Genomic DNA, 27,386 nt, shown 5'->3' on the forward strand with positions numbered 1-27,386 from the left:
CTGTGTCCATTCCCCGACCTGACCTACACTAATCTATGAAGATGGTTTTGATTATGTAGCAGATTGGTGTAAATGACCAATACAATTCAAGAGCACCCGTCTCCATATGTATGAATAAAAAAACACATACAAATTAAAACTCAACACGTAGTTTATTGGCATCACACATCAAACTTCTTTTTTTTTTCTTCATATAAAGAGGGAATGTATCAAGTATAGACTATGAAAGTGCAAATAGCATTTCAAGGATTAGTTGCTTTACAATAGAAAATCTCAATGAGTTACAAAATGTTAATTTTTTAAAAGAAATCACCTGGACATTAGTGGTAAAATACAAAAGAAGGATAAACTAGTTTTTTCCACACTTGTACCCATTTCATGCACCAGCATACTGTTACACAAAAAGGGCAACGCAGGTTGGATCCTCTGTTTCACCCACGTCCATTAACCCAGTCCCAACAACGTTAGTCCCACTAACCATATGGCACTCTTCACAACTTCAAAACTTTTCAAAGCAATCGCTACTTTTAGATTTAATGAGGCTCCTCTACATCTTCTGTCATGAACCTCAGTCAGACATTGGTCTGTGCAAACACAGGAATTAGTTCTCGAAAAGGTAAAACACTGACGCGTTCGTTCATTCCATGTGGGTTATTCACAATCACGTTTCTGAAGCGGATCAATTTCATTCGAAATAAATACCTACATTATATTGCAACTTTCCTCCATTTTTAGTGTCTTCAGGTACGATACGTGATACACATACAGTGGGTCAACTAAGTAGATACAGTGAAAACCAACTTTTCAAAAAATTTAGGGCAAGAAGCCCTACTGCACAAAAAAAGAAAAGAAATAAAAGCTGTTCAAAAATATTTTGAGTAGGAAATTAACCATTTACCCATTTTACCAAATCATATCAAATCAGTGTTGTTCACTAACCTAATACATGTAGAATGAAATAAAGCCTCATGCTACTAGTATTTTGTTGAAAAGGAGAAAACAAAGAAAAGAATATCAAGACTTCCATGTCTGCACACTACAAACATCACGTGAGGGAAATAACTTTTTTTACACTGTAAATACAGTGTAATTAGCACTCTAGAAAAAAAGGATTAAATAATGGTGACGGACATAAAGGCACTGTGTCTCTAACTACGCAGAGAAACACGGGACTCCTCGTGTGTTTGAGATGCAACACACATTCACCTTTTCTCCACGCGCCCCCCTGCAGCCCAGGACGTCTGCAGAGCTCGGAGAAGTCTCTGCTCCAGTTACACTCACACAAGAGGACCAAAGAGATTGATTACAGTGACTTGGGCTTGATTGATTAATTCGCCAAAATCTGAATGTGATTGCTTGATAATCTCTTTCCACTGGCCTTCCTCTGTTGTGTACAAACAAGGGCACTCGCGGTCTCCTCCGTCTGTCACGCTCCTTCAGCTGCAGAGCCCGGACATTCATTTGAGACGAGCTACAATGGGATTCAGAGTGACGCCGTTACAAAGGTGTGAACTGATTGATGCTCAGTGGCCCCGCGGGGCCTGTCAGCGTCTGTTGTTTTTGAAGCTCACATGACATTTCCTATTCAAAGTGTTCATGGGTTGAGGCTTTGAGATGAATAACCATTGTCAAGTCCGTTCTGAAATGGGGTTTTTTTTGTCTGGTTTTGGGAGCAGGCAACCTCCTGTTCATTTGAATGATGTGAGCGTTTTCACATAATAAAGTACAAAACCATTATGGTCTTAAACTACAGATCTGCACAGCACACTACAGCTTTTAGAATTTAAAATTTCACTCAGCCGCAAACCTCAAAAATATGGCTGGAGACTTTCACATTAACGTTGAGCTGAGTCGTTGAGATTGTGATAAGCAGGCACAACTTGCTTTGAATAATCCACTTGGTGACTGCAAACTGTGCTTTTGCTAGTCAGTGTTTGGCACCTAGAAAGTAATATAGTAGGCAGATATGGACAGGAGTGGGAGCGGTAACTGTTTCTCACACTACCCTACAGATTGAATATTGGATATTAATCCGCCCCAGACCTGATCCAGACATATACAGTAGGCCTTTTAATCCAGTGGACAAAAAAAAAACCTGCACTACAGGCGGATGTGTCTAAATCTAATATTTCGTTTAAAACTGCTTTCAGAAAAAAAGCAACTTAATCAGATTTCTATCATCAAGAGGATCATATTAGGAAATATATAATTGAAAATGGTGATCAAACGTCATCTCTCCGTCAGTTAGTGCTTTGTCTTCAGGGGGGCAACAGCCAACACAGTGAAGTGATCTGACTGCGATGCTCGAGTCTAAATTCTTCTTCACTCACTTTCGCACCAAGTTTGCACCGACACATTCTTCATTCAGTTTACATTCCACCTCTCTTTCAACCTGTAGTGGTTTTTGGCCTTCCTAAAAAAACTCTCTCAACCAATCAGATCATACCAGGTGCACTTGATCCTCCCACTCAGAGGAGCTGGTGCTGGGCAGCTGGTAGGATACAGAGTCACACTGCGGAGTGTCAACACGGCCGACCTTCGAGCCTCGGTGCTCTGCGTGCTCGACGCTCGGTTCAAGAGTGTCCAGCCCCACAAGGTCTAACTGGGTCGGCCTCTCAGCCACGGGACAGTCTTTCTCCTCCGTGTCACTCAGCCTCCGAGAGCAGAAACCCACATCTGCCATCACTTCCTGAGGCAGGACGACGACACCGGCCTTCTCGTCATCCTGCGGGCTGCCCCTCCCACCCGCATGGAACGCGCCCAGGTTTGAATCGGTGTCGGAGGAGGTTGACGAAACCAGGGTGACGCCTTGAGGGTTCATGTCGTGGAACCACGCCATGATGTTGCCCAGCAGATTTGCATTTGCAGCCAATGTAGAGGACGAGGATGGGTCGTGGCTGCTGCATGTAGTCGAGTCTAACGTGTCACTAGAGGAGGAGAAGAGGCCCGTCGATGAGCTGCTGCCACCGGGGGCAACCGGTATCGGTAGAGAGGCCCCGTAAGCCCGGTGGCGAATTTCACAGTGCTGTACAGAGGTGGTAACACTAGTGGTGGCAGAATACTGGCTACTGATGTTGATGTTGCCAAGCCTGGTCAAGTTATCTCCCAGCTCCAGCAGTTCTGAGCTGCTTAGGGAAGCTCTGGGGAGGACATCCACACCAGGAGCGCTCTGTTCCAGCCTAGAAGGCAGGGAGGTGCCAATAGCACCAAGAGAGGCCTCGTTGGCAAGGGCCTCATGACTGGACACACTCCCTGCCAGCCCAGACTCCTGGAGCGACAGCTGAATGGCCAGCAAAATGTTGGGGTCATCGTCGTCTAAGGAACCAAGGCCCTGCAAAAAAAAGGGAAGGACACAAAGTGTCAGTGATGGAAAGTGCCTGAAACCAGGCCACAGCACCAGAAGTTTCAAACCTGCACCATCAGCGAGCAAGGAAACAAGAAGCAGCAGCAGGCTAGAACTAGACAATTATTATCTTTATAATCATCAGCAATAAAATTATTATTAAAAAAAATAAAATAATATCACATCATTACATCTATAAGTGTCAGTATTATTACTGTCATTATCTCCTCCACTCTCTCCTCTCACCCCGACCAGTCGTGGCACATGTTCCGCCCACAACTGAGTCCAGTTCTGCTAGAAATAACTTCCTGTTAGAAATTAATTCCTGTTAAAGACTTCCACGGTTACCAAGTGCTGCTCATTGTGGGAATTGTTGGGTTTCTCTGTAATATTGTGAGGTCTTGACCTCACTGTAATAATCATTATATAATGTATGTTGAGATTTGTCGCTATACAAATAAAATTGAATTGATCATTTTATTTATTTATTACTAGTTTATTTGTCAGGGACAATGCAAAAAACATTGCAACAGTCACAATAACATGCTACACATGTGTTGTATATATGGTTTTGAGCCTCGGCTAATTTGCGACCCCTGTCCCTGGTTAGCCTTTTCTACTTAGAAATGGTCATAAAATATCCTTATCAAAGACTCAGTAATGGTTAAGGACCAAGCTGGTCATTTTGTATATTTTTGTCAACAAATCCTATGAAATAATAGTGACATAGTCTTTCCGCCTCACATTGCTCTGACTTCCCAGTGCTCGTGTCAGTAATGATGTCACCTGGTCAAACAGTGTGATATGTTTTTAATAGTTTTTGGACTTTGACGTAAGATGATTTTACTTGTTTTGTACATGATGTGGGCATCAAAAATCCCAGGATATTTGGAGACTGTGACTGTACTAGTCATCAAAATTAGTCCTGTAGTTCTGTTCTGTACTTGCACCATCTGTCAACTGGATTCTATGGCCCCATTTTCTCTGAATTTCAACTCTGTTGAATTAATCTTCTATTGTTTGAATAATTCAACAGTCTGCAAAACTATAGTAGGGAATAAGTCCATTAGAATTTTAAAAATGTTCCCCTTAAATCTTTCTTTAGAAAAAAACTAAAAACGGATTAAAACTGGTCTAGTTAAATTACATGATTATCAAATAACAGTGACTCTAAGTGCGGGGAAAAACCAAAACAGAAATCAATTAAACTTCTGCTTTCTTTGATGTCATCTTGTGAAAATGTGAACTGTGCTCTCACCATCAGATGACCTTGTCTCCGTCCACCTCCGACATCGTGTGGGTCTTGGACAAAAACGGTCAGAGTCAAAATACTGTTATTAAACAGCAGCACACGGATAACAGTAAAACACATTGAGGGAAATCATCTTCATTATAGTGAACACTGCAAAATTATTCAGTGAGAGCAACAACCTGACAGAACATGTACATTTAGCATTTTCCCAGGAAATTCACTAATTCAGTATCTTTGTCTGGAATCAATTAATCCTTCTTGGCAAAACAGAACCTATTAGCTGGCTTAAAAAACTGCAAACTCCGACCATCTTTCACTCCACACGGCCAAAAACAAAGCAGCCCTGTGTTGGACGACACTGATAGATTACAAATATTGGCTTGTTCAACTTGAGCAGTTGTGATTTTTCAAAGTTTGAGGCCGTATCCTAATTTACAGCAAGCTTCCCGATTCCCGCATTAGCTGAGACAGCGAACACGATGAGGATCGTCGGTGAAGGGCAGGGAGGGGGGGGGGGGGGTCATTTGCTTTCCTGAACTTGCATATTGTAGCTGAGGGAGAATGCTGTATGTCCATTGCAGTACCTAGAATGCCATCACTGGGGTCATCGGGGTCGGGTGTGTTGCTACGCAGACTGGACATGTCACCTCTTCTTCGCTGTCTATGTCTCCGTCTGTACTGGAACTCTGCGTACTCCTTAAAACAACAGCAAAAAGTGGCATTTTGAAAACGAATGTTACCAAGTATCATTAAGTCTACAATCTTTACACTGCTTCATTTCAACACACACAAATCATGCAGTTCATCCAGTCACTTTGTCCCCAACATAACACTCTTCTGAACAGCGGAAAGTTCCAGGTCAGCAATACATGGCTCCCGTTTTCTTTGATACACTTCCAAGTTTTTTTGTTGCTACACATGTTTAATAGCTGCAATCTTAAAATTGTAGCTTTGATTCAAGTAGAAAAAGCTCTTTGTTTGGAATGTGGTCCGAGTCTTCTGTTCCAGGAAAGATCAGCTCCAAACCCTTTCATCTCCACACCGAGACTTTAGTCATAAAGGACCAGTCTAAAATGAATCCAAGCAGAACAAACTCCTACTGGTAGGGAATTGGAAATTAAGCAACACGAGGCCTGAGGTTCAGATTTTTTAAAATATTATGTGTGCATGCCCAACAAATCTCAATGCAACAAGAATACCTTATCAAACATGAAAGTGATGTTATTAAAAAGGAAACTAAATTAAAATGCTCCCTCCATATTATAATTATTTTATTTTTTTAAATTTCGTATTTTTCCGTGTATTTTGTACTTTGCATATCTATCATCTATTTACTTCTTGATGTTTTCTTCTACTGTACGGCTGCTATGACAAATTAATTTCCCCCTGGGATTAATAAGGTCATCTATCTATATCTATCTTTGTATTATTTATTCAATGCTGATAACAATGACTGATGTGTATGATGACATGCAATGATAATGATCCAATGATGTGATGGCATCAGATGATGAATGATACTGTACAATGCAGCCTAATTAAGTAATAAAATAAATCCAATAAAATTACATTTTACAGGGAGTACATACCTAGTTTAGGCATATACGACATAATGAACTATATTATTACATGCATATAGTGTATACATATAATTAACTTCAACCAAACTGTCAAACTGGTGATGAATGCAAAGGCTGCTCTCTGGTGTAAAGACTGACATGAAACGGTTTCATCTACGGAACTCGCACATCTACATATAAATACCTCGGGGGAATAATCAACTGTATTCTCCATTCAATCATATTTTTCTTCTAAAACTCGTGGAGTCATATTCTCATAATCAAAAACCTGTCACCCAAACCCATTTTTTTCCAATGCTCTAAAAATAGCCCACTATAAAGTGATCTGCAGGCATTGTAAGAACCATGGAGTGGACCATCTGTAGCCGCGCCAGTGAGGTGGTGTCATCAGGCTTTGATTATTACTACGGTGTTTCCATTAGCTATGGCAGCTGAGAGACGGAGGATCTTAATTAAAAAATACATTAAATTTTTCTTTAGAATGGCATGGTGTTCAGCATCCGGCAGCTTTTACTATGAATATTCTCATAGAGCCAAAACAATCTATTGTTGACAACAATAGAACATTGACTGACTTTTTAGTGATTTCAATCTGGAGGTGGAGGTGAGATGAGCATCTCCACTGAATTAGTTTTTTGTAAAGATAATCTTCTTCCTGTGAGCGTACGCCTATCTTAATTAAATCTGTTCTTATGGCTTGTCCAGTATACTAATGTGCATTTCATGTCTGCTTGAATTTGACATTTGTCAATAAAAAAATAAATAAATAATGACCTAGCACCTTTCACTAAGCATAAATGTATTACGATTAAAAAGGGTTTGTCAGAATCCGATGCTTCACTTTATCAGTGTGCTCAGATTGGCTGACTCTTTGGTGCTGAGCAGGCGGAGGGTAATGATTTTCAAAATTTCAAAAACCGGCAGACATGACTGATCTTTCCATTTGTTTTCCCGGCGTTGGGGGAATGCCCCCTTTAAGTTGTTAACAGATGCACAGAATAACCTGGGAGGCTCAAGCTTGATGTAAGATTTGCATATCGGTGTTGTGTTTTAACACTTCAGAAGGAAGCGCCAGTAAGCCTGGGGAGTGGTGGAGCTGTTGAGCTGAGTGAATTTGCTCCAGATGGAAACCCTGTATGTTTGAAAGCTGCCACAGTGTATTAACTGAACAATAATAGAAACATGGAGAAGCAACTGCAGTGTATTGACTTACGGATCACTGTCGAGGGCATGCATCAGGCTGTGCAAGAGAAGTAGGCAGGTCAATAATCAAACCATTATGTGGTCATTAGTTTTATGAGTGTTAGTGTTAACTACAAACGTCTGTTACTAATGCGCAATGATCGGGAGCAACCTGCTAAGGTGTTTGCCAGAGCACTGTGCTTTTAATCATTCCAACTGTGTTCACGGGGGAACAGTGAACCATCTGGCTTCTCCAGTGTGTTGGATAACACAATGTTCTTGGGGTCATCATGGTTTGTCGGTGCTGTCAACACAGCCACAGTCAAACCTGCATTATTAAGGTTGCATGTCATCATCGTGATTTAAGGTTCTGCCCTTAATCAAAACTGATTAGGTGTGATATTAATAGAGTAGTTCCTGTATCAATGCATCAAATCAAGTGCTCCCTACCAATCACAGGTAAATGTTTCAATGAGATTTATTAACCACTTTTAGTCTCAAACATGTCTGTGATTGCTGATGAGAGAGTCATGTGTAATGTAGCTACATCTTCTGTATTAATTCTGGATTAATACATTCATATGACTGCATACTAGCAGTGTTATTACTGAGCAGATATGTCGTCACAAATTTAAGATCTCAAAACTGGAAATATGCTTTTGGGGCAAAATCTGACACCTGTCAAGCCATGATATACAGTGCCAAAAGACACTTGCATATTGTTATTTAAGTGTGGGCTTCAAACGGCACTGTTCTCAATAAATGCTGGGTTCTGTTACCTCAGGTGATGCAAAGCCTAAGTATTCCCAGTCCCACGTTCCGCCAGCAAAACTGCAATTGAGCAAGACACCGAATTTTTTTTGTTAGAACACTAACGTAATTAATTGCAGATATTTAAATAGCTGATGAGTCTCTTTTGACAATTACAATTTCAGCAGTTCTGTTCTGTAATTATGTTTCTCTCTTCTGCTTAAAAATTAATTAGACACATTTAGTGAGGGGCATGTCTGCATGTTACCTGCGCCTGGGGGCCTCAGGAGAGTCGTTGGGGGCCACTCCTCTGGCTACTGAGGCCAGGAACTCCTGCCTCTTCTGCTGTACTAGACACGCTGCACGGATGATCTTGTGGCGCGGCGTCCTCAGGTAAGGCCTGTTGACTTTTTGTGCTAGGTCCTCAGTCACCATCTCCAAATCCGTCTGAGGAGACGAAGAGAGCTGGGTGAGAGATTGTTTTTAGGAAGCTCAGCGAGTGAGTGGTTTTGGTGTATGGATGTTTACAATTTTAAATTGAACTTTATTTCTTGTAAAATGAACTGTTCCCAGATTGGGTTGTTCAAGGACAAAGTGACTTTAGAAGTAGCCCTATAGGTGAACTACTTTTACAGCTACTGTATATTTATCTACTTTAAAATAAGATTACATTTTACAAGCTTTTACAAAGTTTTATGACCTGTGGGAGTCGTGTGCATTCTGTGTCATTCTACAGTATTTGAAAGGCTACAACATAAATGACAGCAGGTAAATTAATTCTGTGTCTTTGCCGGTGATCGAATTTAACACTAAATCCTTAACTTAAAGCTGAGATGCGCAGGTATAACTGAGGCAGACTGGGAAGATCAGAAGGTTGAAAGCTTTAGTCCCACATCTCTAATGGCCTATATAAGACTGGCTGCTGTGAACAGTCAACACAAAGTAACTGAAACCTGCATAAGCTCGTAGATCTCTTTCTTTGTGCTCTTCGGCTCCAGAAAGAACCCATAAGGATAAGAACACTTGAGGATGCGGCGAGTCTTTAGTAGTTCTAGGACCGCATCTTCAATGAATGTAGTGTCAGGTGGTCCTCCTTCCCCTGGGAAAGAGAAGGAGAGAGTTTCAGATAACTATTCAGAACTTTTGTAGAATACATCCCTCTATCCAGCCTAAAGCACCTAAACCTCTAAGCAGAACAGTGCCAAATGGGAAATTCTGGAAAACAGCTTACAAAAGAAAAGCTCCATTGTACTGAACGTATTGTAGATACTGTTTTAAATTACTTTTTAGTAAAGTTGCATCATAGTAATGTTCAATAACTTGTGAATAACCAAAACAAGGCAGAAAAATCTTTTCTACTTGTTACTTTTTTAATAAAAATCTTTTTTAATCTTCATTCTAATTTGCTTCTGAAAATGGTGATGATCATTCAGGGCCAATGGTGTTTTTCAGAGAGTAAAACCTGCAATCTGCCATCGTACTATGACCTGTGCAAACCGTCAAATTAGAAAAACTCATGACCACTGAGTTATGATCATCCATTTCTCTGGCAGCTGGACGAATGTCGGTGCCAACACTGCCATCACTATCTGAACTGAAATGTTATCCGAGTGTTGTGAATTAGAACCAAACTTGACAATGCTAAACAGGTGGAAATTGCGACAACAAATGGAGGTTTAAAAGGACTCGCAACAAAGTCTATTCACAAAGCACAGCTTTGTTGTAACTCAGATGTGCCTGCTGAATAATAACTATACCCCACTGTTGTCGATGCATTATTGAAACACCTTTGTGATTCTTCGCCCTCCTGCAGACTCTCCAATGCTCAGTATCAGAGGACTAGATTAAGATGTGTCTAAATGTGTAATGAAGAGTGATACTGTTATGGCAGACTGCTGACTCACTTCCACTCAGGGCCCGACTGAGCTGCTCCATCTTCTCTTTGGCTGTTTTTAACAAGCGCTGCTCCAGCTATTGTGCAAAAGACAGAAGCTGTTAGGTTTTATTATTAAATAAAAACGTCTTGAGAGAACTGTCGGACTAAACAATGAGGAGTATGCCAGAATGTGAGGCTGAATAAATTAAAAAGTGGGAGCAGTAGACTTGTTTTTTAATCAAGGCATTGTGCTGTCTGATTATTGCTTCCATAACAACCCCAACAACCAGAAAAGTAGGACAGTCCCCAGTAATATTGTAGATATACAGAACACAGAAATGCTTTACGTGTTACAGTATACTGATTTTGAAGAGCACACCCATGTATGAGGCCATGTGCCAGTTTAGGTTTTACTCCGAGTTCCCACTAGCTACATCCACTGCATGACTGTGCATTATACAAAGCAGACATCATTGCAAAGCAAAGTCGGAGCTGTTTACCTGATAGCTGTGCTCGTGGTTCTTGAAACGTGTGTAGTAGTGCATAAAGCGGTCGAGTTCCTGAAAGCTCTTGTGATTCTTCTCTGCCTGCAAAACCATGATCAAACACCAGTCACAGTCGATAAACTCCTGTGCATGTTGTTCCCCCTCACAGAGGAGTGTGGAGGCACTCCGGCTGAGAGCAGTCCAAATAAGTCCAAATAAGTGAGCAGTGCCACAGGCGGTGGTTGGGAGGCATGCTGCTGGTGCAGACTGGGAATGAACTTATTTTCAACTTTGATGAAGGTGGGTGGGATTGATTGTGCACGACTCTCTGGTCAAGAGTCCAGACAGAGGTAAGAAGTCTGCGTATGTATGTGCTTTCTATCTTAGTGTTAAACTGTTTTCCTGTTAGAGTGTGCGAGCACACAGACAAGCACTGTTCTCGTCCATTTGCCTTTGAATATGTGTGTATGTTTGGCTAAACACAGTTTTCTCCACTAAATGTCCCTTTTGTTGTCATTTTGCTTTTTATGTTAAGTATGAGGGCTGGGCTGATTGATAATACAATTGACCAGCAAATTTTCCTTTATTAGGTAGTGGGGCAATATTTTTATATTAGTTGGAAAAATAAAATCCTTATCAGTCTGCTGTGGTAATCTATTATTCCCAAATGTGTTCAAAGGGGATCTCCATCAATTTTACAAATCAAAGTCTATTTACAGGTCTTGACGAGCATTTATGAAAAAAGTTGTGTAAGGCTTTTTTTTTGGCTCGAGAATGAGCTGCACAAAACTGATAAATTGCCTGCAGAGATGTCATTCAAGGTACCACTGTGGCTGAAAAGCGAATTTGAAAATGAGGTGGAAAGAAAAGAGACCACTGTAGTCTGCTCCTCATCTCTGCAAGAGAATCAAGGCTACATTGCCCTCTACCGGCATAATGCATACAAATCGCCTTTTGGTGGGGTCAAGTTGCATTTTGGGTAATGTAGTTGTCAGGTTTAGATGAAGAAAGAAGAATGTTCCTTTTTAAAAAAAAATTTAAGTCAGATAACAGTGACATATTTAACTAAAGCCGGGGAGTAATCTTAATATTTAAAACTAAATTGTAATATAAAAAGAGCTCTACCCCCTCCAGTGTATTTCTAACATGTCGTTGCACAGCACAACAGGGGCTTCCCCCGTAACAGCTGCCTCCACTCAACTCTTTCTCGGTCACTGCCGTCATGTGGTGCTGTGAAGTGACAGTTAACTAGGCTGAAACACATGATGAATGTGATGTTAATTAACTAAAGACACTTCACTTCTTGGTCTGGTTTAATTCAATCAGAGTGATAGGAGAGCTGTGGTAGTGCCCTGTGTCTACAGGCCAGTGTGTCCCACCAATCCATTCAATTAGGTATCGACGATGTAAGTGTCCAACTCTAGTGTGCGTACCTCTTCAGTCATGTCCTTTGACTGCTCCTCCACCTGCTGGATGACTTCATAGCGGGTGCAGCGATAGTAGCCTCCTGTTGATGAGCTGTGCTTTTTCCACTCCTCCAGGCAGATCCAGCAGAAGTCATACTTGCACTACAGGGACAGAATGGAAATGATACACTGAAATCTAAACTGCTCAGTCAGTTAATAAATTGTAGTCCAGCTACTGTATACTGAGGTGATTTACATGTAATGACATACTCAAAAAAGTCACTGCAGGCCTATTGTAATTGTCAGAAAACAAGTCTTGGGCTGTGTCCCAATACAGGCGCCGCCTCTTTTAGAGGGTACATTTTTAAGACCGATACTGTGCTACCTTCTAATATGTTTTTGGTATGCATAATTTTTGACTATTTCTTGTTTTTTATTGTGAATCACATTGAGTCTACACCTGTTGTACGAGATCGATCCATCCATCCATCCATCCGTTATCTATAGCGCTCATCCTTTAAGGGTCACAGTTGGCCTGGAGACACTCAGCCGACATGGGGCAAGTTGTTCAATGCAATGTGCTATATATTTATATTAACTTGACCTGACCCTAAACCTGCTGACTTGGCAGAGCTGTTGTTTGAACCTAGCAGTGACTGCTTAGCCTGTTGCCACTAGAAAGCACTCATGCTAGTTTTGGGATCAGAGAATTCCATTGAGTACCGTGGGACAACAAAACACTACAGCCACTCCAGCCCACAGCCTATTTGGGTGTAAGTGATTTCTCTCCCCATGCAAGTGCATCTGTGAGTGACAAGTTAGCCGGAGCATCGCAAAACCCTAAAGGCTGAGACCTCTGTTGTCCTGGAAACACTCTGCTTACACGACACTTCAGAAAAATCAATACAAAATGGAAAAAAATGGGAGAGGGCATCAATGGAAGGACGGAGAGACACAAAAAGACAGCGTGTGAAATGGAGAGACTTAAGATAAATAAGTGTGAGGCTACACTGGAGGGAAGGAAATGGCAGCGAAAAACACAAAGAAATGTTCCTTGGCAACATGGAGTCCTGTGTTTCCAAGCAACAGGGGTGAAGCCATTTCTTACCAGATAATAACAGGTCAAGAGGCTGAGCCCTCTGTGTCCTTTAAGCTTGTGCAGGCGGCTCCATTTCTCCCAAACTAATCTCCATCTCTAGTCTGCCTCTTTAACCAGGACAGAGGCAGTGACAAGGCTGTCATAAAGACAAAAGGAGCCTGGTTGTATGACTGCACTGGGCTCCTTACATGGCCTGCCCTCCAGCAAAAGAGACACATCATGACTGCACGATTATCAGTCTCACACTCTGCCTCCGCCACTCAGCGAGTGTCTTTTTATCTCCATCACCTCTGTATTACTCTCTGATGTCCATCTCTGTTAAATCGAAGCTCCTGACTAAACACAGGGCTTACTGGCTGCTTGATGGATTGTTTGTGAGCATGACAGTATCAAAAGCCAACACTTGTAAAGTGAACTTTTTAGAACGACTGCAAAATGCCGAACTTGACTAATAGCTGCTTGAGTGTGATAAGGCACATTTTCACCTTCACAATTACATTACAACAACCCTGCTACAGTTATCTTCACCAGAACAAGGGAGCATCTTACTCGCTCATGTCTACGGAATAATGTTATCACAACACATAACTGCCTGATGGTGATGCCAGAGGAAAACTCAGAGGATCACCAGATCCATTAGAATTCACCCACTGAAGCTGATGAATATCTTGACAGGGACCAAAGTGTTGCCTCAGAGAAATGCTTTTATGCTTTATAAAAACTATGCCTAAGGGTGTTTACAGTGTGTCTGAAAACAAACTTAATGTTCCACTTAACTGTATGTTTACACTGAGGACATTATGTCACATGGTGCTGGGGGTCGAAGGGAGTTTTTTCTCTCCACTGTCAGCAAGGGTTTGCTCATTGAGGGAACTGTTGGGATTCTGTTTTTGAGGTCTTGACCTTTCTATGTAAAGTTCCTTGAGATAATCTACGTTGTGATCTGAATTTAATGGAATGTAGCCAACAAATACTTTGCAGTCTTACCATGGCAATATCAGCAATGTGAACTATTAATAGAAGCTCACACACACACACCAGTTGTCATACTCTCACTAAGAAATCATTGTAAACACATTGATATCAGGGCAACAGTGGTGCCTACATATAATTGAGTCGCATCATCTACAACACAATAGCAAAACAGAACTAAATAGTTACACTTCACAACCCTGTCCTCGCTGTGCCCACGGACACATGTCAAAAAGACGTGTTATTTATCTGAAGATTAGAATTTTTTATATTCAAATATATACTGCAGTAGATTGTGTCAAATATGTGTGTAACAATTGTTTATTCAGGTACTTTCCCCAATTGCCCCATTGTCAATTGAAAACACACTAGCTAGAGTTAAAATAGTCATGTAATCACATATAGCACTAGTAAAGACAGGTATGTGAACTTTCCCATACAAACTGACCTTAGCACACTGCATGTGGTTGCAGCCCTCGTTTTTTTGTATCGGGGACTTGCAATTGGCGCAGGGTTTGGAGTTGGTGAGCAACCATAAGCAGTTGGCTGCGTCCTCGTAGGCTTCGGTCACACCCGCCACTTCACGAGTAGGAGGGAGAGGTAAACAGAAGAAATGAAAGCCATTACCACGGCATCTGAACAGACCACTGCACTGAGTGGGAAATTGTCCTGCCTGCCTAATGTGGATTGCTTATACATTTTGCTAACATCTCCCAAGATGTTCATGCATCCACCCACACACAAACAGAATAATTGGCTATTATCAGAGCACCTCTGATGTGCCATTTGAAATGCGGAGATAAAACAGAATCTGGGGAAATCGAAAGGGGAAGATGGTCCCAAAACAAAAGAACTGCTTCTATCTTTTGATTGTCAAGTCAATGAGGTGGCACTCGGGAGCGACTTGGGCCATCTTAAATTATCTGTTCAATTTCTCACAGGCCAATTACTGCCTCTAAACATTGCATACCATCAGTGAATGGGTTGTTCATTTTAATTAATAATTTATCATCAGCAAGCTGAATTTTCATTGGCTTACCAATAAACTGTTTGCAATCATTGGTTAAGTTCCAAAAAGTCGATTTCCTGTAAAGATTGTCTCTGTTTAATAAAATAAACTCATACTTTAGCCTTCAAAATGTTTGAAACCACATAAGCCTACTTGCGCAGAAGCCTGTTCACATGCTGTTAATAGCTATTTTATTTATTTGTGAATGTTTATTTACCAAGTTTGTAATTTATTTGATATTTACAGAGGATAAATAGCACAGCTTTCATCCATTTCTGTGATTGCCTGCGAGTCTATATAGGTAGTGGAGTTGTTTGGCATGTAAATTCACTGCAAAGCAACAAAATAGCAAAACTGGAAAGAGTAAAAGAAGCAAAAAGGCAACAGGTGGACAAAGGAATAATGTTTTCTATTAGCTCAATTAGCTGACAAGCTTAAAACAATTTTAGGAGTAAAATGCAGCCCCAGAGTAACAGTGCAAGCCAAGAGGCTGTCATAGGAGAATATAGCTCAGCATAATAACTTCATATTCCCTCTGGTTGTGTGCATGGTGAGGAGTGCAGAAAGCGGCGGTATGTGTTGCAGTTCGAGAGGGGAGACCTCAGAACACAAACAGTGCAGGCACGCAAACAGACGCGCGCGCGCGCACACACACATACACGCACACACTTGTTATACCACTTACAGCCGATGGCAAAGTTATCTTTAATGACTTAATAATGCCAATTCGCCTCTGGTAACGAAACTCTAAAGCATCTGAAAAGGCCTTCTCCCTACTCCAAACAGTTTTTCACCTTAGGGGGCTCCCATAAAGTGCCCATATAAAACCTTTTAAAGTTTTCCCTTACATTTAGTGTGTAAAACCTTTTTTTGTGGATCTAAGAGGTCTGCTGAGTAACACAGGCCAAAGTCTGTGGGAAAGGGAGTGACAAAAGAAAAAAAAACTGAACATGGGGTCTGAGTCTATCACCTGGTTCGTCCTGACTTTTAATATCCAACGGGCTCGAATTGGCATGGCGGAACCGACGCACTTGTTACCGTGACTGTTAAAAGGTTGTGCAGCAGTATAAGGTATGAGACTACATATTTTGAACATTACAGCATGTAAACCTAATCTAATAGACAAATTAAAATTATCAAACTGTAAATTACCAAAATATGGGCACTTTAAGGGCTGTGATGCTTGGGGAATAATATTAATATTTACAAGGATCTAGTCTTAACTGTGTGGAGAAATTTGTAAGAAGATGTCAGAATTATGAGAAATGTATGCTTGGAGCAACTATTTATACTAGGATAATAATAATTGTCAATACTCACATTCCTCTGGCCTCATCTCATTGACTTTCTGTAGCCACAATTTCCAGGTCTCACAGTCACAGGGCTCATGGGCCTCACCTTGACACTCCCTGTAAAACAAACACACACACACACACACACACACACACACACACACACACACACACACACACACACACACACACACACACACACACACACACACACACACACACACACACACACACACACACACACACACACACACACACACACACACACACACACACACACACACACACACACACACACACACACGGGTAAGGATGAAGATTGGAACTGAAATTAACAATCCGATGCAAACTCCTGGTTCTTGATTATAAATGAAATTATGACTAGTGATGAACAAACAAATCGCACAGTGCTGTCAGATGCATCAATCACCATAAATTGGCCATTTTTGGCTTTTAACTGAATGCCTTCCTGGCGTCAAGGGAACTATAGAAGTTGGACCTGTATCACATCCACTTCCTTCACGACATGTCATATAAACTGAACTCTTGAGTGAACCTGACAAAGTGAACCCATTGGCCACTTTGAGGAAGCATACAGTGAGATGAGGTGCAGTGAGCTATGTAGTATTAGATGTGGTGGGTTGAGGTCATGATATGGCAGAGAGGGAGCTGTGGGGGGATCTATGCTGGGCCCTGGGAGTGTGAACACAAAGGACATAAGGCAGAGGACTACACAGCATCTGAGTTCTCTGCCCATGATCATTCTACTAATATAGCACATGCAGAAAAACATTAGTGATACTTATTTCCACATTTTATTGTCACAAACTTCTTTAAACACATGTCCTTTGATGACAAAATTGTTTCACATCCTAGCAAAATGACTGTACACTCATGACAAGTTGAAGGGATAGTTCCAACAGTTCAGGGAAAAACACACTGGTCATGAGTGGTACTTTGTTTTCCCCATGGTGCTTGGTGTTCTGATCAGTTCTGCTCTGAACAGTTACATTTCTATGATTTCAGATGAGAACATCTTTTTTCCTCATACTCTCAGGTTTCTTGAACTGCTATTTGGCAAACTTCAGACAGGCTGTTATACGCCTTTTACTCAGAAAATGGCTTTCACTGGCCACTCTATCATTTATAAATGATCTATGGAGCGCGTTTTTTTTTGTTTTTTTTCGAGAGAGATGGCTGCGAACAGAGCTTCAGAGCTCTCTGTTGGAGAGGCCACTGGCTCCCTGAAAATGGCCATTCGTTCCTCGTTTACTGGGTTTGACTTGACATCCAGTTCTCAGAGGAGTGTGATTTCAGTATTTTTCTGTTTCACAGTGACACAGCACTAAGGAACCTGAATGATTTTTTAAATGAAAGATAAATCTTAATGTTTCCAGGTAATCATTTTGGGTAAGCGAGTGAAAATGAATGGCAAAAATGTGTATGCAGCCTCTCACACACAAACATACAGACATAGACGGAGTCCCCATCATTACTATTACCATGGAATACTGAACGTTTTGAAAACCGAAAGTCCAAAATTAAACTATAATTAACATTTACATATATAAGTTGTGGCACTTTACTGACCAGCAGAAGAGGTGGCCTTTGCCACAATCCACAGCAGGGGCACGAAGAAGGGGATAAATAAGAGGGTCTGAGGTGGAGGTCCCAGGACCCTGGGTGCTTAGTCGCACGGCCCTTTCACACCCTGCCACAGGACACCAGCGGATTACTGAATTGTTTTCCACAAATGCCTGGAACAGATGAAGCAAAGAAGATCAAATCAATTGCAATCCATGTAACCAATCAGTACATCTATCAATTGTTGAACTGTAGGTTTTTTTTTAGTGAGGGTGACTGTATTACACTCGAATCTACTACAACATTATCAGTTGGAAGTTTGAAAAAGGAGTCATGTGTTATCCCTCAAAGTGACAATGTAATTTCAATATTCTGTACAGTGGGATCACAGTTATTGAAATATGTTTACTGTGTGCACAGATGTGTTTGTCATCTGGTTCACCTTGATATCAAACTGCAGGTAGCGTCTGTCCATCTCTCTGGACACCACACTCTCTATGACCTCCACGGGCACCAGCTGGTAGCAGTCAAAAGCCGGGCAGAAGATGTTATGGGCTTCACCCTCTTGGATCTTCAGATTAAGAAATCTGAGGTGGAAGACATTTATTGCAGACAGTAAAGGGTGGTTGACATCTCAAATATATACTCAGTGTGGGACGCAGTAAAAGGACAATATCGTGAACATTGAGTACAAACTGTCTAAGCCTCGGAATGAGACCTGCTCTGAGACACACACTGCCAATCCAAACCAATCACCTGTTCGAGTGTATGTGACTTATATACATACGACATGGTTTTTTTGTATCTGGGAGGAACAGGGAAAAGAGCCTGGATAGAGCGAAAGCAGTGACGTGCCAAACAAACTGGTTCAGAAAAGAAACAGCACTGGAAATGCGTCTACTGGCAGCTTGTGTATCACTACAAAGATGCCAAACAAACAGCATTTATCTGTGAAATATGCAGCAATACCGTCAGCACAGAAGGTAGCAAAGTCACAAATTTGTGTCGCCGTCCACTACAAAAGGAAGAACGCCTGGAACTCTGCTTGTGTCCACAACTCTCACTGATGTGTAGTCACACCAGTATGATGATTAGGACAAAAATTGTTTCATTATTTTCCTTTATTAATAACCAAGCAGTATTTTGCTCAGGTCACATTTTTAGTCTGGACCTCTATATTTCCATTGGATAGGTGATAATCTGACTGTACTTTCTATTCTTATAATTTCTGGCTATAATGAATAGTGTTGTTTTGGCAGTTTTTTTAAACGAATCATGCCTCGCGTCTGCTGGCGGGTTTGGCCAGCTCTCCTCGTGTGACGACCAGTCTCCTGCTATCTCCTTCATACCCTTGAGACTGTGAGGAGAGACACAGCAAACCTTTTTGCGACCTTAGGTATGGATGTGCCATCCTGGAGGAGCTGGACTACCTGAGCAACCTGATTGGGCTGTGGGTACCGTCTCATGCTACCAATAGTGACAAGGACAATACCGGAACATAAAAGAAGAATCAGTCAGGAAGGATAAGGAGAGAGCGATTGTCTGTTGCCACACATGCAAATAAATGACAACGTTTTAACGCAGACATATGTTAAAGGGACTATTAGAATCCTCACACTAGTGTGATTGTATGCATCAACAAGTTTAATCAAGCATTAATGAAGTGCTTTAAATGAGATTTCAAAATAGCATGCACTGCAATATAGCCTAAAATATTGCAATATTACGTTTATGTCATTTGGTCCAGCCTTCCAGAAAGTCATTAGATAAAACAGAAAACCCCTAAAGGTCAATAGATGTAAATTTGAGACATCCTGAGCCAATTCACAGAATTTGCTGGCAAAAAACAAAATATAGCGCACCCTTCCCAGCATGCTCTGCAGAATTCGTGGCAACAGGACATGTCAACAGGTTCTTCAAAGATGGAGATGGAAGACAGGCAGATGCCACACTGTAAGACAAAAGAAAAAATATAGTTATTCTTTCAAGTCCATCTAAATAAATAAAGCCTGATTTACAAAAAATAAAGTTCATTCATTACGATCTATGCATTATTTTACGTCACACTTTGAAAGAAAACCCACAGAACCCACAGAGCCTTTCAGAAATTTTACAATCTAATGAATATGCTGACTAAGCTATCTTCTCACAATGTGGTGATGGGAAGCTGACTTTTAATATTCGATTAAATGTCAAGAAAGAATGAAAAATCATGCTTGTCTGTGTGCGTAAGTACACACAATGGTGGTCATTGATGTATGAATAAAACACTGTACCAAGGGCCAATCCGGGCCAAGATGATGACCTCTTCTTAGCGTGTGTAGTTCTTATTCTCTCATCAGATGTATTCATATACACACGCACACACAAACACACACACGCACACACACGCACGCACACGCACGCACACAGGCACACAGGCCTTGTTAGAGGGAAAGACTGACCCTCACAAAAGAAATAAATAAATGCAGTGTACTTCAACAATGTAAGTATTGACTTGTGGTCAGGCAAAATGTGAGATAATCAACTGTAACCTTTCAACAGGCTCTTGAGTAGACTCAGTCGATTGGACCAGTTCAAGGCATGCCTTCTCAGACGAGTGCAACCGGTAACTTCTCATAAGGGAATTGATCTATCAAGTATGTCAACTTCAGCCATCATCAGTCTAGTTCTCCAACTGAAACACTGGATGGAAACATCCCCCAAAGGATAAACGATCCTCTAAAAGATGATACATGTCTCATTCTCCCCACAGGAGTCAATGTCATTTAGAAACATTAAAAGATCCTGGTCAACAATGCCAGGTGTCAAAACTTTATAAAAAATTGCAAAACATTGTGAGCATTACGATACAATCTACAGCATTGAACACTGCACTGTTTACAGGTGTGAATTGTGAAAAATATTATTTGTTCACATTAACATGCTAGAAAGCTCATAATAACACAGATTTAGCAGGTTTTACAGTAAAAATAATGTACATAAACCAAAAATGAAAAAAAAAAAAAAGTTGACGCTTATCTTAAGGCCAAGCACTAATCAGTTGACGAGAGAGCACTTTGCCCTTCTATACTGCCGACCTCCTCTGCCACACTTGATACCCTCCTTGGCAGTCTTCTAAATAAATTGCCAGCAGCATACAATTAGCAAAAGTCCAGGGTCCTTATTTGAGATCTGAGAAAACAAACTTGACAGGACAATGTGCATACCTGTATGGGGGAAATTGCCAACACAGATGGCGTGGTGGCAAATGGAGATCGTTGAAATTGAATGTGAGAGAGGCATTAGGATGATGCCTCTCTAACATTTAATTTCACTTCATATTACACGTTACTTGTAGATCCACTTCACCACAAACCAGCAGTGTAATTTGTGCTTGTGCTAGTCAACAATAACAATTTCATAAGCACCTATCAAATGTAACAGTATTAGCCAACTCAAATCTCAAATGAAATTCTGCTCAGTATTTTGTGCACCGTCACACCATCACATTACTTACTCCTTAAGAGCAGAGGAGCGGGCCAGCGTGTATACTCTACAGTGAGTTGTGGAGAGTATGGCAGCTTGTGAAATGCTAGGACGATGCCAGCATGCAGCCACTTTGACTAAAAACCAACTATTATCATGGCTGTGTGTGTGTGTGTGTGTGTGTGTGTGTGTGTGTGTCTGCAAACATATTTACTCTCAAACAGTAAAGCAATGATATCAACAAAAGGGGAGTCAGAACGCTGAAAAAAAGAAGATAAGCTCTTTCACGGCTTTGTCAAGGTCACTTTGTTTTATTGTCCTTTTTGTTGCTTTAAAATCTGTCTATTTTTGTTTACAACACAACCCCCACTCTCCACAGCAACAATAGGTAATTCAGCATTCATGAAGAATTTGCACTATTTATGGTAATTTGTGGGAGTGTTTTCGTCGTCTGTGTGCACATACACTTTTAGTATGGATCCTACGTGCTGATTTTCTAAATGAGGTCCCAGGTGCCAACTGTCTCGGTGCATGACATCTAAAATTACCCTGCATAATTTTCATCTTGACAACTGCTCAAAAAATTGACTGCAGAGGGAAAAAAATACAGGATATCCTAGACAAGGTCAGAATAACGGTAGGGCAATTAAACAGGGGGGTATGCTGACCCTCTCTCAGCTGGGGGTCAAAAGATCTCCATGATCACCTTGCAGTTATGCATATTTACAAACACAGCAATGGAAACTACCCGTTCAGTGAGGTCACACTTCTATGAGTCATAGGAGCTTACTGAAGGCTAAAAAAAAGATTTGTTTGTCAACTTGCAAGGGGCTAAAATGTTACTTTGCAAATCCTATCTGATACCCACTTACTGGAGCTTTAGAGTGAAAACAATTAGCAGACAGCCACAGCAACGCTCATGCTGCCTGAGTGTATCATAGCCAGTTCAGTATCTCCCTGTGCATTGTAAATTCATTTGATTAATAATTCCTTCATGTTTGACACAGAGGGTTACAATAAAGTATCTTCTCCACCTATTTTATGGTCTGTCTTATTGGCTTATGGAGAGCTTAATCTTATTCACTAATAACATTTTCAGACAGTAATTTAATACTATCTTCTGTTCAGAACTTCCCCTCACCATAAGTAACAGACCACTATTTCTCCTAGGAGCAGAGGTCTTGCTTGTATTGTTTTTTTGTTTGGGATGCAAAACACTGGCATGAATACTAATGATTACAAGGCTGGGAAATAATGCAGCATTATGCAGAAAGACAGAAAAGTTAAAGAATTCAGCAGAAACAGCATAGGGACTATAAGCATTGGTGAACAGTTTTTATGGGCACACTGACAGTTACTTTTAGTGCAGTTTCATGCTAGCTTTATCCTTTGCTGCTGCGGCAGCGTCTTGGTTAGGAAAACATGCTGCTGCTCCCTGAGGCTACTCGTTCTGCGGTTCAATTTCATCTGATGACTATTTGCTGATGAGTACAGTTACGCGACAGACTTCACTGAAATGATGTCATCTACCACATCTACGATTGCCATTTTAAGTTTTCTTTAACTTTTAGACGTAACTTTTCTCGGCCAAAAGAAATAAGTTTTGAGACAACTCCTCTTGGTCCAAACTGGACCCAACAGAAGAACTGTGACTTTGTCATTTGTGTCTCACTAAGGGGTTTAAGGAGCACCATTTCAGTTTCTCTTTCGTGACAAGGAACCAGAAGCCATCTCTCACCAGGGAAGACTCGTCATCAGCAGGCATGAGGCTGATTTGGTCTGGGGAAGTGACGGAAGAGCGGGTGGTGCGCGGCGTCCTGGGTGAGGGCAAGGTGTCCCAGGCATTGCAGCCACTTGGAGGTGGGTTAGGCATCTGTACACCTGAGCGTTGGCAGCATTCCTCCGCATTGGACATCCAGGCCTCTAAAAGCTTCTCTCTGTCCCAATCTGACGCAAACAAGAGTAAATACATGAGACGAAGAGATGTTAACAAATTTAAAAACAACAGAAGCATAATCAAAGTAAATGAGAGCACTGTTTTGTTATGAGCACATGACAATGGGGTATGAAGAATGACGTTGGACAACAGCCAAGAGAAGAATCAGCTGAGAGGTGGAGTGGGAGACTAGTACTACGAGAGTACAATGTAGTACTTCTTGTTCTCAACTAAACTCTCATTTCATCAACACAAAATGTAGTCACATAAAAAACAGTTTGTTTAAGTCCATTCTGTATTTGAAGCAGAACTAAGAGTATTGTAAGATTTGGTAAGCACAAGGCTGAATCCACCAGATCACACACAAATCCCACTCCAGCATATTGAATGACTTGTGGGCTGTGCTTGAGTCCAAATATTCAGACGAAAAAAGTCCAGACTCCCCACCTATAATAAGAAACATTACCCGGTCAACTGCGCAATTAGGCCATTATCAGCCTAAAGACACATTTTCGCCACCACTCAAATGGCTCAGACTGTAAATGGCCTTGTTTAGATAATGAATAACTGCAACAATTTGCACCATCTCCATTCAATTAAAACCCATCAATGAATATGATCATATCTTCCTGCTTTTGGGCATTAAGAGGAGTCACACTTAGTCTTAAATATGAAAAATTAAGTGTGAAATAGAAATTGTCAGAAGTACAGATTGACAAGCTTCCAGCTCGACAGGAAAGCCCCACCACTGCGATAAGAAAGTACAAAAAGAAAAAAATGGAAGTGTCAAAGTTAGGAAGTGTAGAAAGAAATGTGTTGGGTATTTTACAAGAAATTAATCATACGCAATTCCAAAAACCCTTCTCCTAGAGATTAGTGAAATTTAACAAAAAATTTCCTTCCATATTTAAGAGAGGGGCGGCAATCCCATGATAGGGGTGAATAAATATAGCACCATTCTGGGGTCACTTTCTCCCCTCTAAGCTCCCATAAGTATGTCTAATATGTAGCACACGCAGCTCTTCAGCCAGCCCACTGAATTACAGAGCGGAGTATTTAAAGACTGAAAATCAACCCCGATCTCTGAAAACATTTCATAAAGCTTACTCAACCAAATTAAGTAGGATGGAGGTTTTCAAAGGCTTAAAATCAAATAACTAAACTTCTCTGAACATTTGAAATTCTTCACACACACATTATGTCAACTTGGTTAAATTAAGCCCGACTTGAAATTGGCCGGGCAGAATCACACGTATATAGAACATTCGTGTGAGCTGAACTGTATGGATGTAGTGAGAGACTGTGGCTGTGTGAAACTGAAACCCTTAACACGGCGTGTAACTTGGCTTTTAATTCATTGCCACCATTACTTCACACCAATAGATTTAATAAGGCAACTAAAATTTTACACCCTGTGTCACTCGAGACTTGAATCTCCTACTTTATTTTCCTTCTGGCATTAAATCTACACTGCAAACGCACACAGTTTGCTTTAAAGCAATCATGTGAGTGACAAAAAGGCCAGCAATTAATTTCAGACATATTGCTTTGCTAACATTTTTCATAAATTAACAACCTCAATGTCAGCATGCCACTACTTATTTGTGGTGGATAGAAATCAAGCTGCCAATATTATATTTAGAGAATATGAAATAACAATGGACGATGCATGGATACTTTTGGCAATGATAAATGATTTAGCTCAAACGAGCAACTTTCAACTGCATTTTGTTTTAATGAGAATAGAATAGAGCATGTGACAATGACACTGCTCCACTGAGTGAAATAGAAGGTAAACTCTTTTAGATAACAAAGGCTGTTCACATCTCAATATTCCAGGCTGGAATTGACCTGGGGATGGTGGAAATGGTATTTGTTTAACCACTAGGACACTCGTATTGCCAATCATTTTAAGGAGCAGCAGATTCTACCGAGTAAGTGACTCTGTGTGTGTGTGTGTGTGTGTGTGTGAGTGTGAGTGTGTGAGTGTGTGTGTGTGTGTGTGTGTGTGTGCTTAATGGTACCATGGGCACGTAGCAGTGCCTCTGCAGTGAAGAGGGGGGCCTGCAGCATGTCAGCTGTCTCCACTATCAGCATGTCCTTCAGCCTCCGTAGATCCTGAGGCCGCAGGCCCTCGTATTGCTAGACAAAAAGGGGCAGGGGAGAGGAAAGGACAGAGTGAGCAATGGAAGGGATGGTAATAAGTTGAAATAAGAAAGAATAGGGAATGAAGGTAAGAGGGGGGGAAAGCAGGAGGCAACAGGCCAGGTTGGCAGAGAAAAGTAATGAAAAAACAGAGGGAGACAGATGGTGAGGCAAAGGGGAGAATAGAAGTAATAAAAGCAAATCAGATATAGATGATTACAAACGCATGACTAAGTAATACCCAGTGAGCGAGCAGACTGATGATGATAGGAGTCACATGCCTTATGGCAGACTATGTGACGTGTGTGTGTGTGTGTGTGTGTGTGTGTGTGTGTGTGTGTGTGTGTGTGTGTGTGTTTGTGTGTGTGTGTGTGTGTGTGTGTGTGTTACAGGGAGTGTCAAGGTGAGGCCCATGAGCCCTGTGACTGTGAGACCTGGAAATTGTGGCTAAAGAAAGTCAATGAGATGAGGCCAGAGGAATGTGAGTATTGACAATCATTATTATCCTAGTAGAGGGAGAGGGAGAGGGAGATTTTAAACTCTCTTTATCACTTGACCTAGACTCTAAACACTACAGACCTACAGCCTGAAACATTCATACACTTTTTCTTTTTAAATCAGTTCATTACTTATGTACCTGTAGAAAACTTTTTAACTGTAGGTCTGTATCACTAAAAATATTACAACAATAACAAAGAAAGGGCTGTAATTAATTGCACTATGTGGGTTTGTGTAGGTTAAGATATGTAGGATGCTTACTCAGAAGAGCTATTTCTGAAACAGCAAAAACATGGGGGAAAAACTGTTACAGGTTTGTAAGGTTTTTCAACAATACAGTGGGGACTATATAGAAGTTTAGTGTCCCTATGTCGGAAGTAACACCAGTAGAGGGGGACAAACTGAAAGCGGTGTACCGACTGCCTCTCTGCCTGTTATTTTCTCTACCTCTCTTCGGTCGAGGGCTGCGTACTCTGCCTCGATGCCCTCCGCCTCAGGGGCAATCGAAAAGACCATCTGCGACTCCAGGCATAGGGCCAACTCCTTATGGTGCTGCTTCTCCGCACAGTCACACGGAGTCTCGCGGTTTTCATTCTCCGCAAACAGGTCCGCCTCTCTCTGCACCAGAAACTGAGGAAGTGAAAACAAAGGGACAAATCTGCTTTGAAATCATGGGGCAGACACTATACGCAGGAACATATACTAAAGCTCACTGGCTACCAATGAACATTGAAACAGCTAGAATTACAGTGGAATACCACTAACTGAGAGTAGTTGAGACAAAGGCTACACAACCCTGGCAGGAATGCTGATCACAATCATTTTGATTAAAAAATTATTACTAACAATTCACCAATTTTAGTGGATTTTGTGCATCTTATCATAGATTGTCACTTTAAGAAGTGTGTGTGTGTACATCCAGGTGTAGATGTATGTATAGTGTACTGTAAATTAGTATTAAGTAGGTCTATATAAATGTTTGATCATGTATGACTGTGTGCAAAGTATACGGTTATATATCAATATACTTTGCAAACATATTTATAATTATCATAAGTAATTTCAGCTTCCAAAAAAAATGAATAAAAAGAATTCACCTGCTTTTTGCTACAATTCTTAAAGATCTATGTCGGTATTTATGTCTTTCTATCACAGAAACAGCCTTTCAGGCCTAAACGCAAAGATATCTTAATTTATCCATCTGACTTTTATATGTGATGTATCCTGCCCCAGGGATAAATAAAGATGATCTGTGCTGCACGGCATCTCAACAAAACTCACCAGGGAGGTCTTAGATCACACGTAATATATTGTGTGAGGCTGCAAATGATTGTACGTTACCCAGGGTCGCAACTGGAACCAACACAAGGCCTCAAACCAGCCTGAATAATACAAATATTCACAGTACAAAAGGGCAGATAATGGATGATCTGAGTTAACATGAGGGTTACTCTGGCCCCTTTTATGTTCCTTCCACTTAAAATTGCTCCCCGTATTGGTGAGACTCTT

The 27,386-nt window shown here is 41.1% G+C and overlaps 1 protein-coding gene across 2 annotated transcripts in view; it reads right to left on the bottom strand.

The window, feature by feature from the left end:
• Nucleotides 1-133: 133 nt before the first annotated feature.
• LOC118287240 (ankyrin repeat and IBR domain-containing protein 1-like) overlaps nt 134-27,386 on the bottom strand; it is a 32,111-nt gene continuing 4,858 nt past the window's right edge. For both annotated transcript variants that reach the window (XM_035612271.2, XM_047328523.1), the window contains exons 4-20: nt 26,325-26,507; nt 25,259-25,376; nt 23,037-23,245; nt 19,693-19,781; nt 18,273-18,417; nt 17,837-18,003; nt 16,275-16,363; nt 14,394-14,524; nt 11,902-12,036; nt 10,484-10,570; nt 10,012-10,078; nt 9,061-9,206; nt 8,376-8,554; nt 8,137-8,188; nt 5,180-5,291; nt 4,602-4,645; nt 134-3,331 (exon numbers count right to left, since the gene is read on the bottom strand). In XM_035612271.2, coding sequence (XP_035468164.2) covers nt 2,441-3,331; nt 4,602-4,645; nt 5,180-5,291; nt 8,137-8,188; nt 8,376-8,554; nt 9,061-9,206; nt 10,012-10,078; nt 10,484-10,570; nt 11,902-12,036; nt 14,394-14,524; nt 16,275-16,363; nt 17,837-18,003; nt 18,273-18,417; nt 19,693-19,781; nt 23,037-23,245; nt 25,259-25,376; nt 26,325-26,507 — 2,844 coding nt within the window. In that variant the 3' untranslated portion in view covers nt 134-2,440. The remainder of the gene's footprint in view (nt 3,332-4,601; nt 4,646-5,179; nt 5,292-8,136; nt 8,189-8,375; nt 8,555-9,060; nt 9,207-10,011; nt 10,079-10,483; nt 10,571-11,901; nt 12,037-14,393; nt 14,525-16,274; nt 16,364-17,836; nt 18,004-18,272; nt 18,418-19,692; nt 19,782-23,036; nt 23,246-25,258; nt 25,377-26,324; nt 26,508-27,386) is intronic.

This window comes from Scophthalmus maximus, chromosome 1 (genome assembly GCF_022379125.1).
Source record: "Scophthalmus maximus strain ysfricsl-2021 chromosome 1, ASM2237912v1, whole genome shotgun sequence".
Taxonomy (NCBI): domain Eukaryota; kingdom Metazoa; phylum Chordata; class Actinopteri; order Pleuronectiformes; family Scophthalmidae; genus Scophthalmus; species Scophthalmus maximus.